This window comes from Lynx canadensis, chromosome B4 (assembly GCF_007474595.2).
Source record: "Lynx canadensis isolate LIC74 chromosome B4, mLynCan4.pri.v2, whole genome shotgun sequence".
NCBI lineage: Eukaryota > Metazoa > Chordata > Mammalia > Carnivora > Felidae > Lynx > Lynx canadensis.
Genome location: NC_044309.1, coordinates 94800482 through 94815469, shown reverse-complemented (window position 1 = coordinate 94815469; position 14988 = coordinate 94800482). Strand labels below are relative to the sequence as shown.

Genomic DNA, 14988 nt, shown 5'->3' with positions numbered 1-14988 from the left:
ACGTAACAGAGGAACCAGCAGTATACATGAAGGAATTAATACTGATAGAAAAATTCTGGAGCACCTGGATGGCTCAGTCAGTAAATTGTCCAACTCTTGATTTGGGCTCAAGTCATGATCTCATTGTTCGTGAGTTCAAACCCCTCATAGGGCTCCATGCTGACAATACAGAGCCTGATTGGGATTCTCTCTCTCCCTCTTTCTCTGCCCTTGCCCCACTCTCTCTCTATCTTTCAGAATAAATAAATTTTAAAATAAAAAAAAAGAAAAATTCTACCTACTCAGACTGAATTTAACATGAAGTTAAGTTTATCTGATGCAACTATAACACTGACATGTCAACAGTTCACATTTAGGGACTTGTCAAATGTGATTCTCTAAAAAAGCTTATCTTTGCTCAAGTAGTTTTGATAGTGACCTTGATTTAAAGTAAGTTTTTTACTTGGCTCTCTCAGTAATAGTTGTGCTATCACTTTTGCAATTTTCAAACACATAATATTCTGATTCTATTTCCCATGATTTTGTTGATTCCATGCAAAAGAAAAGACACAATACAGAATTTCCCCTCTGGCAATAACTATATGTATGAGAGATCAAATACCATTATTTCGATCCAGCCTTCCTACATACCACAGAAACAAAAGGCATATGGTTTTATTATGAAATTTTATAGGTAAATTGCTGTAATGGTGGATTATGTGTGCTATGTAACAATAACATAAGGCTTGGCAAAATTTTTGAAATGTGGCATATTGTTTACTTTCCTTAAAATAAAAAAAAATTATATTGCCAGGCATAAAATTAGACATGCATGACATTTTCAAATGTGTGACTTATTTAGCACCTCTCAAATGTGAATGTAGAGTGGGTGGAGCGACAAATAGACAAATACAATTTTCCAAGGAAAAGTGTGTGGGCAATTTCCAATCCATTCAGTCTGTTTTAGGTAGGGGAAATGTATTACTAAGAAGAATTAGTTATTAAACTTCAATAAACAATGGAAGGAACATTTATCGTCAAAATTAAATCTTCAAATGTACTTAGAGGTTTATTACAAAGTGCAAAGGCATTTATGAAATGTAGGTAGAGATATCTACAAGCCAGATTGCTTCTGGAAAGCAATTTTAGAAAATACAGGAAAAGAGCTCTTGATGTCAACAAAAGTTTTAGCATGTTAGACCCATAAAAAAGCCAATTATTAGTCATGTAGAAGTTTTCTAGTCATGGTCTTGGTAGCTGAGACAGGAAGTTGTATGTCAGATCACCTGCTATAGCCTGAGCCCCATGCAGTGAAAACATGTCACAGGTGGACATAAACAGCTACCCTCTTCTAATTGGTTATATATAATTGCTAGAGACTGAGGGAAATGGGAATAGATTTCTGGCTGGAATGATCTGTTTACAGAACCATTTCTGTAAAACATACCATTTTCAGAGTAGGCATGTGCCTTGAAGCAATTTTTAATTTTGTTCTATCTTAATAAAAACTGTTTACTTCTTAAGTATTAAGAATGCAATCCTCTTAATAATAAAAATAATAACAATAGTAATATTTAATGTCTTCCCTTTATTGCACACTTACTGGTACTAAATTGGCACTAAATTTACTGTGTGGTACTAAATACTTAATGTATTTTTAAGCCACTTTATTGAAGTATGATTGACATACAAAAAGCTGTACAGATTTAATGGATACAACTTGGTGAGTTTGGAGATAAGTATATACCTATGAAACCATCACCACCATCTTTGTCATAGATCTTCCTATCACTTCCAAAAGTGTCCTCCTGCTCTCTATTTATTTTTTTATTATTTTTTGAAAGCTTATTTATTTTGAAAGAGAGAGAGAGCACATGCATGCATGAGCCAAGAGGGGCAGAGAGAGAGGGAGAGAGAGAATCCCAAGCAGGCTCCATGCTGTCAACATGAAGCCCAACACGGGGCTCAGTCCCACAACCCTGGGATCATAACCTGAGCTGAAATCAAGAGTCAGATGCTCAACCCATTAAGCCAACCAGGCACTCAATTTTTAAATTATTATTATTCTGTATTGTGATAAGAACACTTAACATATGATCTACCCTCTTAGCAAAGTATTTTAAGTATACAATGTTGTATTATTAACTATAGACTCCATGCATAAACACTTAATGTATTTTAGTTTGCTAATTTTACTGATGAGGAAACCAAGATCCTGAGAGGATCAGTGACTTGACCAAGAGCACACAAAGGGACTGGGTAATTATATTGGGGAGAGAGGAGGATCTGTCCTGTGCACTGTCGAGTATCTAGCAGCATCCCTGGCTTCTGCCCACTAGATTCCAGTAGCACCCCACCACACACCCTAGTATGACAACCAAAACCATCTCAGAACATTACCAAATGCCCCTGAAGGGCTAAATCCCTGCTGGTTGAGAACCACTGTCTTACAACTTAATTCCATGACAACCCACCTATTGCCAGGTAACAACATCTTCCATTCTTTCCATGTTTTGTCAACCAAGTCTCTCTCTTGAGTATTTTTTTTAATTTTAGGGAAAGAGAGAAAGAGAGAGAAGGGGGGGAAGGAAGAGAGAGAAAGAGAGAGAGAGAGAGAGAGAGAAAATCTTGAGCAGATTCCATGTTCAGTGCAGAGCCTGATGCAGGGCTCAATCCCATGACCCTGGGATCATGACCTGATCCAAAATCAAGAGTTGGATGCTCAACCAAATGAACCACCCAGGTGTCCTCACTCTTGAGTATTTTTAAGGTGTCTTGTAAGCATTATATATTCTCCAAGGCGTAGGCATCAGTTCTACCTAATCAAAGGCGTAGGCATCAGTTTGTACACATATGACACAGATTAAAAAGCTGACCTGTAACCAGCGATGAAGTAAGCCAATGACTGTAAAAATATGTGGCAAAGGTTCTTCAGCAAGAACATAAACTCATGAAGTAAAGAAGGACTTTGGACTAGAGCTACTTGTATACCAATATAATCATAAAAGTTACCTGTCAAGAGCTATTGAGATAGCTGTTATTTCCTTGGCTGTCTCATTTTCATTTTTGAAAATAAATATTTGCTTCTCCAAATTTTCATTTTAAAAATGAAAATATGCTTCTCCAAATATTCCAATTTGGAAATGAAAATATGCTTCTCCAAAACCCAAATGTAAACAGGCAATCAAATGTTCTGATGTACATATTATATTCAGATGTGAAGAACTAAGAATATATAACATATGTATTATCTTTTATTAAAGATATTTTTGTGAAGGTACAGATATATTTGTTTCTCTTCTCATTCAAGTGAATAGCTGGCTTGCAATTAAGAAATAAAAAGTTAGGGACACCTGGCTGGCTCAGGCAGAAAAGCATGCGACTCTTCATCTTGGGGTCGTGAGTTTGAGCCCTATGTTGGGTGTAGAGATTACTTAAATAGATAAATATTTTTTTAAATAATCAATAAAAATAAATTAAAAAGATGTCCTTCCGTAAATTCTATTGCCTCATCTTTTAGTAATTATGTATTTAACTTAGCAATCTTGTGTTATCTTATTGGTACTGTTCTCGTATTTCTAGGATTTTGTTTGTGCAAAGTGGTGGCAAAGTGCCTTTGAGGGTTATGAAAACTGAAGAGAAGCAGTAAATTAACCCCCCCCCCAGTCCTTAGGCATCATACACAGGGTAGGGATATTTATCTTCAATGTTTTCTATCCTATAGCTCGTAAAAGTAATTATAATAAGAGTAAGAAGATTTGTCACTTAATACTAGATGTCTTGTTTTTTTCTTATGCAGTAATATTTCTCATAGGAATATTTAGCACCATCATTTTCAAAAATTTAAGATTTAGCTTTACCCTACCTTTGTCAGTGAACGCCACCAGTATAAAACTTTCCAGTGTATGAGGAAGTGAACTGAATAAAAGACAAAAAGGATTCTTTTTAATTGCCTGACAGTTCAATTTATAAGAACGCATTTGTAGTTATACTCCCTAGGTGCATAGTCCTTTTCCTTAAAGAGAGATTTTAATCCACAAAAGATATACTCTTAGATTTGGTGGTGTTGAAAGCCAGTGGTGAGAACCGATCTGCAGCAGATGTGATGTCAGAGTCAATCGTTAAGAATGATAGCATGGCAAAGAGCAGCACCAGAAGTAATGTAAGGGTGTGGAAAGTACATGGGTCTGCAAAGCAGAACTGCCCCAGGACTTGGATCTGCCCTCGCTGACTGCTGACTTTGGGCAAGCCACATGATTCAGATGGACTGTAATTTTTTCAATGTATAATTAAGTCAGAAGGACCTATAGTGATCATCCTAACTCTGATTCCATCTGTATCCCTAATTTCAAAGACACTTAGGGGGCACATGCACCCCAATGTTTATTGCAGCACTGTCAACAATAGCCAAATTATGGAAAGAACCCAAATGTCCATCAACGGATGAATATACACATACACAATCAAATACTACTCGGCAATGAAAAAGAATGAAATCTTGCCATTTGCAACAACATGGATTGAACTGGAGGGTATTATACTAGGTGAAATAAGTCACTCAGAAAAAGATAGGTATCACATGACTTCACTCATATGTGGACTTGAGAAACTTAACAGCTGATCCTAGGGGAAGGGAAGGAAAAATAAGATTTAAAAAAAGAGGAAGGCAAACCGTAAGAGACTCTTAAATACAGAGAACAAACTGAGGGTTGATGGGGTGGGGAAAGAGGAGGGAAAATGGGTGAGGGGCATTAAAGAGGGCACTTGTTGAGATGAGTACTGAGTGTTGTATGTAAGCGATAAATCAGTGGATGCTACTCCTGAAGACAAGACTACAAGGTATGTTATCTAACGTGAGAATTAAATAAATTAAATAAATAAATAAATAAATAAATAAATAAATAAATAAACAAATAAATAAATCACTTCATGTACAATCACTCCTATTTCTTACCTCTCTGCCCAAACCTCTGTCTTGTTATAATCCGAGATGTTGGACCTGAGACATAATTAAATTTCATTTTCACTCATTTTTACATAATTTCAAAACTCCCTTTTATATCACAATTTCTAGTTCTTCAGTTCTTAATTTTGAGTCATCTTTCTCATGAGTTTGGGTTAATTTTTTCCGGGAAATGTACACAGGCAGTATATTCCCTGACACCTTGTGTATTTGAGATACTATTAGCTTCATTCTCATGAACTTCAATTTATCGAGGTGTGGAATTCATGCATTTTTTTGTAAATGCATTTTTTCCTCAGTCACAAAAACTCTCCCATTTTCTCCTCACATTAATTCTTTTTTCAACTGACATGTTTTTTGACTGAGCACCTTTTTCATTCCATATCTCTAATTCCATGAGAACAGGGTATAGTTTATTTTGTTCATAGCAGAATCCTCAGTAGGTCTCACAATACATGGCATTCAGTGGGCACTGAAAAATAGTTCTGAATGATTCACAGCTCTCTCACTTAGTCTGGTTTATCGTTCACAGTGACTTTTCTCTGACTTCTGTATGCCATTGTTTCCTTGTTTTCACCTTCTTCTCTTTATCTTTTTGCTATATATTCCAGGCAATCTCCTGACTTTGCCACATATGCCACTGGCTGTGTTTTCTGCATTGTCATTTCCGTTCTTTACTGCTTAAAAGATTTTCATCCTGCTCCCGAGTTTTCAGCTTTTAAAATCCTTTTCTTCTTCATCTCAGTCTGATACCTTTTCATCTTACATTGTTGTGTTTTGCTTCTTTTTGATTTTTTAGAATATTATTTTGTTAAGCAGACTTTTTAACAACATATTTTTTGCCCATTTTAACCATTTTCTATTTTTATTATTGTAGTAAAGTTGACATACAATGTGTGTTAGTTTCAGGTGTACAATATAGTGATTCAGCCATTCTATATATTACTCAGTGCTCACCATGATAAACATAGTCACCACTGCCACCACACAATGTTATTATAGTATTATTGAGTCTATTGCCTATGCTTCTGTTACTTCTATATTGTATAAATGGAAGTTGGTACCTCGTAATCCCCTTCACCTATTTCCCTCATTACCCTACCCACTTCCCTCTGGCAACCACCAGTTTGTTCTCTGTATTTATGAGTCTACTTCTGTTTGTTTCTTTGCTCATTGGTTTTGTTTTTTAGATTCCACATATAACTGAAATTATATAGCGTTTGTCTTTCTCTGATTTATCTCATTTAGTATAATGCACTCTAAGTCCATCCATGTTATTACAAATGGCAAGATGTTACTCTTTTTATGGCTGCGTAATATTTCATTGTGTATATATGCCATCTTCTTTATCCATTCATCAATGGATGGACACTGAGGTCGCTTCCATATCATGGCTATTGTTACTACATAATGCTGCAGTAAACATAGGTATGTATATATCTTTTCGAATTAGTGTTTTCATTTTCCTCAAATAAATACCCACAAGTGCTACCAATGTATTTTGAGAACATTAGACAAATATTTTCTAAAATTTTCCTGAAATACATTCTCAAAGGTATTTATCTTCTCCATTATTTCAGATTATTTCTTTCTCAATTTATTTCTCAATTTAATTTTTCTGTTTATTAATTCTTTAACAAATATATATGTATATGTATATATATTTTTTTCCAGTAGATTTCAAATATAGATATAACTAGAATTTAAAAGAACTTTGAAAGAAAGACTTAGTCTTAGGACTAGTTAGAGTGAATGTGATTGAAAAGTGCCAAGAAAGCCCTCTCCCTTAAAATATCACTCGTTCAGCTAATGGATTTCAGACATTAAACAAGGGAGTCCAGTTGGCCTAAAGCTTTTTGAAATGCAGACATTGTCAGTGCTGTAATTACAGACAATGGGTTAAGTCACCCCTTTATGTGCATTAACTTATCAAGTCACTTCCTGAGAACATACTTGAAGAAATACAAGGGCATCTAGTTTCTTCTTTAAGTTTATTTATTTTGAGAGAGAAAGAGAGAGAGAGAGAGAGAGCAGAGGAGGGGCAGAGAGAGGGAGAGAGAGAATCCCAAGCAGGCTCTGCACTGTCAGTGCAGAGCCCAACACATGGTTCGAACTCAATGAACCATGAGATCATTACCTGAGCTGAAACCAAAACTGGCCACTTAACCAACTGAGCCACCAATTAGGCACCCCAAGGGCATATAGTTTCTGTGGTAATTGGAGTAGAGGAGTCAGCATTAAGAGAAAAAAAAAATCAAATCATTATGTTGTATGCCTTAAACTATATAATATGTCCATTACATCTTAATAAAACCAGAAAAGATAAAATAATCTTTTTTAAAAAAGTTGAAATAGGGGTACCTGAGTGGCTCAGTCAGTTGAGTGTCTGACTCTTGACTTTGGCTCAGGTCATGATCTCATGGTTCATGAGTTCAAGCCCTGCATTGGGCTCTGAGCTTACAGCTTGGAGCCTGCTTGGGATTCTGTCTCTCTTGCTCTCTGCCCTCCCCCCACTAGAGCTTTCTCTCTCTCAAAATAAATAAATAAACATTAAAAAAAATTCTCTCCCTCTGTCCCTGTCCCTCACTTGCATACTCTTTCCCTCTCTAGAAAATAAAAGTCAATCATAAATTAAAAAGGAAAAAAATAAATAAAAATAGAAAAGAAAAACTTATTAAAAGAGAAGCCTGAGGATGAGAAACAAACTCTACTCCCTCACAATTCAGTCCATGGAGGGTTCGAGCAAAGTCAGCCCAATTCCTTCAAAAATTTAAAAATGACAATCCTACCATTTCTGAAGTGAATTAGCCATTCCAGAAAGGGCTCTGAGAATGGAGGAAAGTAATATGTTTGCTTTTTCCTACATGCATTCAAGATTAAAAAGGAGAGGGGTGCCTGGGTGGCTCAGTCGGTTAAGCTCCCGTCTTCAGCTCAAGTCATGATCTCGTGGTTCATGAGTTCGAGCCCTGCGTCAGGCTTTGTGCTGACAACTCAGAGCCTGGAGCCTGCTTCAGATTCTGTGTGTGTCTCTCTCTATTCCTCTTCCCACTCGCACTCTGTCTCCCTCTCTCTCTCTCTCTCTCTCAAAAATAAGTACACATTGAAAAAAAAATTTTTAATTAAAAGGGGAAAGAGGTAAGAAATGAAATTCTGGTTATCCAAATTTTTCTTTGATAAGAGTCCTACATTTAAATTTTTCAAGAAGTTACAAAATATTCAAGTTAATACATGGCTAGTGTGGATATTTACCAACATAAGAAATTAAGATTTATAACATAACCATGTTTTCATTAATATTTTACAAGATTTTATTCTCCCATGTTGTACTGGATGAAGATCTCTGTTTCTGTAAATGTCATCAGCCCATACATATTTCATGGCTCTTCCTTTCATCAGCCTTCCATTTCAGCCATTTTGAGTAAAGATTTGCATGTGATCAAACTGACATGTGGCACTTTCATAAAATTAGCCAAATTTTCTTTTGAATATACATTTGAAGAATAGATCCATTAACACATTTGTTTAACAACTAGAAATACCAACTATATCCTTTTGGGGAAAAAAAGCTCAATATAATAAAACTGAGAGACCATTCTGGAAGGCTTTGCTTAGTTGTATTATCATTGAACCTTCATTTTAGTTTGTCTTCTGGGTCGGGTTGGAAGAGATTATATTTTGTTGTTTAGTGTGCAAAATATGACAGCAAGACTTTGTATCTCCCTCTATAGATTCTTTACAGATTAAAAGAAAAGTTTCAGTTTTCCTTGCGACAAGATAAAGAGAAAAATCAGGAGATCCACCTATCACCCATTGCATTACAGCCAGCACAGTCTGAGGCAAAGACAGTCAACAGCATGGTCCAGCCCGAGCAAGCCCCAAAGGTGCTGAATGTGGTTGTGGACCCTCAAGGCCGATACACTCCTGAGATCAAAGCTACCACCGCTGTCTGCCCTTCTCCTTTCAAAATGAAGCCCATAGGACTTCAGGAGAGGTAAGAGCTTTTCTGTATCCCCCTACAGGTTACTTTTTTTTAAAAGATTATTCACCAATTAAAAATGATAGAACCAGAGATGATTGGCATATTGGATTTAAAATCGTTTACTGCCATCTTTCTATGTTACAAAGAATCTAGCTATGTTACAAAAATATTTTCGTTACATCAGATTCCATTTAACCTGTGGAGACCCAAGCCAAGGTCATCTTCAAGTACAGAACAGCTTCTATAATCAAATGTACTGAGTACATTTTAAGAGCTGATGATGTAACATAACACTATCTCCTTTAATTGTCATTGAAACTCTGGTAGATAGAAGGACTAGGAATAAACTTAAGGTATTTCCTACCAAAGCCCACATTGTTTGATGTGAAGTGGGAAGAATCATTGTCACAAATCAATTTTTTTAAGTTTTATATATTTATTTTAAGAGAGTGTGAGCAGGGGAGGGGCAGAGAAAAAGGGAGGCAGAGATAGAGAATTCCAAGCAGGCTCCACACTGTCAGCACAGAGCCCGATGCACAGTTTGAACTCACAAACTGTGAGATCATGACCTGGGCCAAAATCAAGAGTTGGACACTCAACCAACTGAGCCACCCAGGCACCCCACAAATCAATTTTTTATGAAGTTGTCCCTCTTCTTCTTCTGAGCAAACAGTAAATCTCAAAATCCATGACATTTTTTTTTAGTTGCCTTACCTGCCTTTGTGATGTACTTATACTGACACATTCTCACTCAAAACAAAGCCAATATATGAAAACCATGATATGCAAAGTACATAAAAGAGCTAATTCTTTACTTCCCCAAAAATATCAAGTAAAGCTTTCCCAAGGTATTTCTTTCTTTTTAATTTTTTTTTACATTTATTCATTTTTGAGAGACAGAGAGAGGCAAAGTACAGCGGGAGAGGGGCAGAGAGCGAGATGGACACAGAATCTGAAGCAGGCACCAAGCTATCAGCACAGAGCCCGACATGGGGCTCGAACTCACAAACCGTGAGATCATGACCTGAGCAGAAGTAGGACGCTCAACCGACTGAGCCACCCAGGCGCCCCCCACCCCGACCCCGCATGGTATTTCTTAAAGTAAGAAGCTTCCTATCTATACTTAAAATATGAATGGGGTACTTGGGTGGTTCAGTCGGCTAAGCATACGACTCTTGATTTTGGCTCAGGTCATGATCCCAGGGTTGTGGGATCAAGCCCCCCATTGGGCTCCGTGGTAAGTGTAGAGCCTACTTAGGATTCTCTCTCTTTCTCTCTCTCCCTCTGTCCCTCTCCCTCATTCACTCCCTTTCTATTTCCCTTTCTCTCAAAAAAAAAAATATATATATATATATATATATGATTGATGTTATATCCAACACTGCATGTGAGGGTAGTGGGGGAACTGAGAGGCTCTCAAGGTACACTCCCCTGGTTCATTTTCCTCTTATTTTCCTATATCTTCATTTTCTGTCACTGTCCTTTTTGTTGTCTTAGGTTTTCAGATCACATCTCTAAATATATTTCCCATCACACACACACACACACACACACACACACACACACACACTCACACATGCCACATCCCTTCAGAAAATATAAAAACTTCAGAAGACCAAAGTGGTCATTCAAATTTTTTGAAATATTGTACAAAAAAATGAATGAAGTAAAAAGAAAGGGATTTGTTGCAGTGATCTCTAAAGTCCTATAAAGGGAGAACACTTTGACTCCATAACAGAAGAAAAACAGAGAGCAATCAAGTCTTCCTTCCTTCCTCATCACCCCCAAATACTGGTTGGTTTCCTGATGGATCCATGTGGATCTCCAGGTACTATTTTCTTAGTTGGGTACCACAACACTGCTGTCTGGGCTGTAGACAAGATGGAACTTTCTCCTGGAGACTAACCAGGAGTCAGGAGAACTGGATTCCAGACCCAGCTCTGCCCTTTGCTGGATTGAGTGGCTTCATATGTGTCATTCACCTATCTGGGCCTTACTTTCTTCATCTGTAATATGAAGGGGTTAAACTTGACTTCTTTGCTTCCTTCAGGCTCTTTTGCTTTTGTCACTCAAATGAGTTTTATACATTGATTTGCTTCCAAATGAAACCTCAAAGCAAGTATCTGAGGTGATGTACCACAAGCGGGGTGGCAGAAGGGATTTGCTCCGATGAAAGCAATAAGGTGGTCATTTTCTACAGATGATTTAAAGATGATAATAAAACTACCTAAAAGTCAGACTAACTTTTACTATCATCATGCACTGCCAATTCTAAACAAGGCCAGTGGTGAAATCCTCTAGGAAGTACCTATTGCCAGAATCCTACCTTTTGTCAGCCACTGCTGGGCATGTTTGAATTTCAAGCAGCATAAGGTTAACTACTCCTTTATTCATTTAAATGAAGCGAACGTTTGAGAACGGAGAGTACAGGGATGGTGTCTTACTCATCTTCATGGCCCACGTGGGGACTCTAGCAGAGTAAGTGTGTAATCAGTGTCAGATTCCCTGCCACCTGGTCTACAAACTTCCCCGCCTCCCCACCCATCGCCTCCCACTTCCTTCCCACCTCAGAGGAGGAGAAAGCTCTTCTGTCCACACTGACTCCTCCGGTCAGTTGCTCCCACCCCTGATAGCTCGCTCCATCAATTTTCCTTCTCTGTTTTCAACTGTGCCCTCTTTGCTAACGTGGTGCCTTTAGCATAGATTCTCTTGTATCAAAGAAACTTCTTTAACCCATTTCCTTCTCTGGTTCTTGTCTCTCCTTCCTTTCTCAGAAGAGCGTCTTATTAATAGAGTAGAGTGTATTCGTTGCCTCATTGGTCATTTTCAAACTTTAATCCTTGCTATTTGCATACTTGCCAAATTTATCAATGGCCTAAACACCAAATACAAAGCACATATTTCATTTCTTTTCCCATCTAGCACCAATGTCTACTTCATTTCTAAAATCTTCTCCTTCTTTGGCCTCCAAGACACTATCCTTCTGGCTGTCTGGTGGCCACCGTTAGGTTCCCACCTAGATTCCTTTCTTCCCTTAGCTTCCAAGTTCCATCAGAGAGGCTGATTTGAGCTGGAGGCACTGCTTTAGGAGCTATCCGGGTGTCAGGTAGCAACAGAAAAGGTGGTTGTGGTTGGATTACTCAGGGAGGTGGGTCCAAGGTAAGAAGAGGGAATGGGGAGTAGGAAGGGCATCTGGAGAGGGAAATTCAAGTGTCACTTCCTCCAGAAGCCATTCCTTCCTTCTCCTTTTTCCTCTAGCCCACTTCACCAATATTACTCATTCAGTTTCATCTCCTCTGCCCCCTTCTACTTTAGCTCCACAACCCTGTGTGCATACAGTATTTATAGCATTTCTCAAGTGTACGTAAAACTAATCTATCTTATCCCATTGACTAAGCTTCTTAAGGACACATATATGGTTTACATGTCTCTTACATGTAGAACATAATTCCTAAAAAGCAAAAGCTCCTGGAAATAAATGCTTGCATGAATGAACGAATGATCAATGTTGTAATGAATAATTCTCAGGTGAGCTTTCAGATGTAGGGAAACACTGCTTTTCCCATCACCCCTTCTTCCTCTATTCTCACCCCATTTTTTCTGCCATAATTCCCTGCTAAGATAGTATAGTGATATTTCAAGAGTGGTAAAATATGACAGGTGTATAGTGTTCCATGCAATCAAGAAACATTTCTGAGAGTTTTAAAAGCCTTAAAACTTAATTTATGCTTATGTGTTCTAATTGTGTCTTTAAAATAGACTTGTGTTTTATATCCCTCCATCTTCTAATCCTGAAGTGAAATAATAATGCCTTGTTTATTGTATGGAGATCTGGGTTCATTAAAATCTCCATGAGACCGTAGAGGCTGAACTATGAGTCACTTGTCCCCAAAATATTTTGGGTCATGCCATATAAATCTCTCATCTCTGATGGAGAGAATCTATTCCTGTGACATTATTAATAATAAAGTATAATTTAAAAAATAAAATAAATAAATAAAAGAAACTATAGAGACCAAATGTGAATGCTTTACCTAAACACAAAGAATATATCCCCAAAATTATGAAGATAAATTTTCCAACTAGTCACCATTATCATATTGATTCTTGCTCCTCGGATTTTCTCATTATTGATTTCTCTTTTTGAGATCTGGGCCCAGATCTCATTAGTTCTTATTTGAATTACTGTGTCCTGTGATCATGAGAATGACACCAGGAGGAGCATGTGTTACATATTTCATTTATTTCATCTCCTCTGCCTGATCTAATACTCTTCTCTCCTCCTTCGATTCATACCATACACTCTTCAGATTTATTTTGCTGTAACAGTACTTGCATTGTAACAGTACTGCTGTGTAAAAATCCTCAAAAGCTCCCTTGTGCCTACAGCCTGAGGCGCAGACCAGCTTGCTGGGCCTTAGAGGTCCTATACTATCGGACGCTGATCCTTCTCTCCAAATATGTTTGCTGCTACTCCCAAAATACACCTTCCGTTCCATCCAGTCTTCTCCAGTGCGCTGTGGTCCTGTCTAAATTTGCATCTGTGTTCACCTGGTCCCTCTTCTCTCTCCTCCTGTCTATCTCTAGTCTCTAAATCCCAGCCAAAACTTAACCTCCTACCGTTGGCTGTGACACTGATCCATCCCCACAGGGATTCTTAACACCTCTGAATTCTCACATGCACCGCTCCTCTAGCAGTGATTTTCATTAAAGAATAATTATTCAGAAAGGGACTAACGCTGGTTTTCAAGTAGTTTGTCCTGTCCCGTCACCAGCTTGGAAGACCCTTCAGGACAGGTATAGGCTCAAATGCTCTTGTGTCTACCGTGGTCCCTGCAACCCTCGTACATTGTAAACACAGAAAAATATTATGGACTTTCTTAATTAATGTGCCTTTGCATCTAGAGATCTCATATATTTCCAAGGAAACTTCCACAAGAACAAATAGCCTAATGATAAACTCCAGGGCTAAGTCTCTGTGCTAATATTGCTTCTGACATTCACTAAATAAGTGAGTCAACAAGATAATTAAGTCCTATGTTGTGTCGTTTCTGCAATGTACAAAATAGGCATGATAATATCTGTTCTGCCTTTTTTCAAAGGACACAATAAAATTAACAATCAAGAGGTGCCTGGGTGGCTCAGTTGGTTGAGCGTTCGGATCTTGATTTCAGCTCGAGTGGGGCCTCATGGTTCGTGGGATCAAGCCCCATGTCAGGCTCTGTGCCAACAGCCAGGACCCTACTTGGGATTTTCTCTCACCCTCTCTCTGCCCCAACCCTGCTCGCATGCTTGTGTGTGCTCTCTCTCTCAAAATAAGTGAATACACATTTTAAAAAAAAATTAACAATCAATATAAAATGGCATTTTGCCTTTAAGAAGGAAAAGGAAATCTAGCATTCTTTCTTTCTTTCTTTTTTTTTTTTTTCCTGTGGTCCCATTCCATGAGCCTGTTTTAGCTCAGTTTGAACTCAGGAAAATCGAAACTTTTTTTTTTTTTTTTTTTTAACTGAATTGATAGGGTTGAGCCTGCCATTTGACATCATAAATATTTTTTATTTTATGTTTTCATAAATACCTTTTAAAATGTCAATTGACTTATAGTTTTTCTCATCCTACTGATAAATATATGTTTATAAATTTTGTAATAAGTAATGTAATCTAATAACTACCGGTAATATTAAACCCGCTGTCATCTCACAGATGAGTTCATTTCCCATGGTGACTCTATGAGTTGAAGAGGTGCATTCAGAGGTCTGCCCCACACCTACTGCATACAAAACTGGGAACTTGTTTGCTCACCTGTGATGAGGAGAATAGCACATGCCTTGCACAGCTCTGGTGATAGTTAAGCTGGACAACAAGGTCACGTGCTGACACAGCATGAGGCCAGAGCCGGCTCCTGTTCCCTCTTCTCTTGTCCCATCCCGGTCCTCCTCAAATTCCCTGCTTGTCACTCTCAAGAGAACTGTATACGAACCAGCTTCCAAATTTCCAGTAACCAAAAGATCACACTCAGACCCTAGAATGATACATTTCCTTCACTTGGGAAAGCAGAGAACTCGAA

The 14988-nt window shown here is 37.9% G+C and overlaps 1 protein-coding gene across 1 annotated transcript in view; it reads left to right on the top strand.

Moving 5' to 3' along the window:
- PTPRR (protein tyrosine phosphatase receptor type R) overlaps positions 1-14988 on the top strand; it is a 245577-nt gene that overhangs the window by 140637 nt on the left and 89952 nt on the right. Inside the window, exon 6 of the mRNA XM_030323227.2 lies at positions 8671-8933. Coding sequence (XP_030179087.1) covers positions 8671-8933 — 263 coding nt within the window. The remainder of the gene's footprint in view (positions 1-8670; positions 8934-14988) is intronic.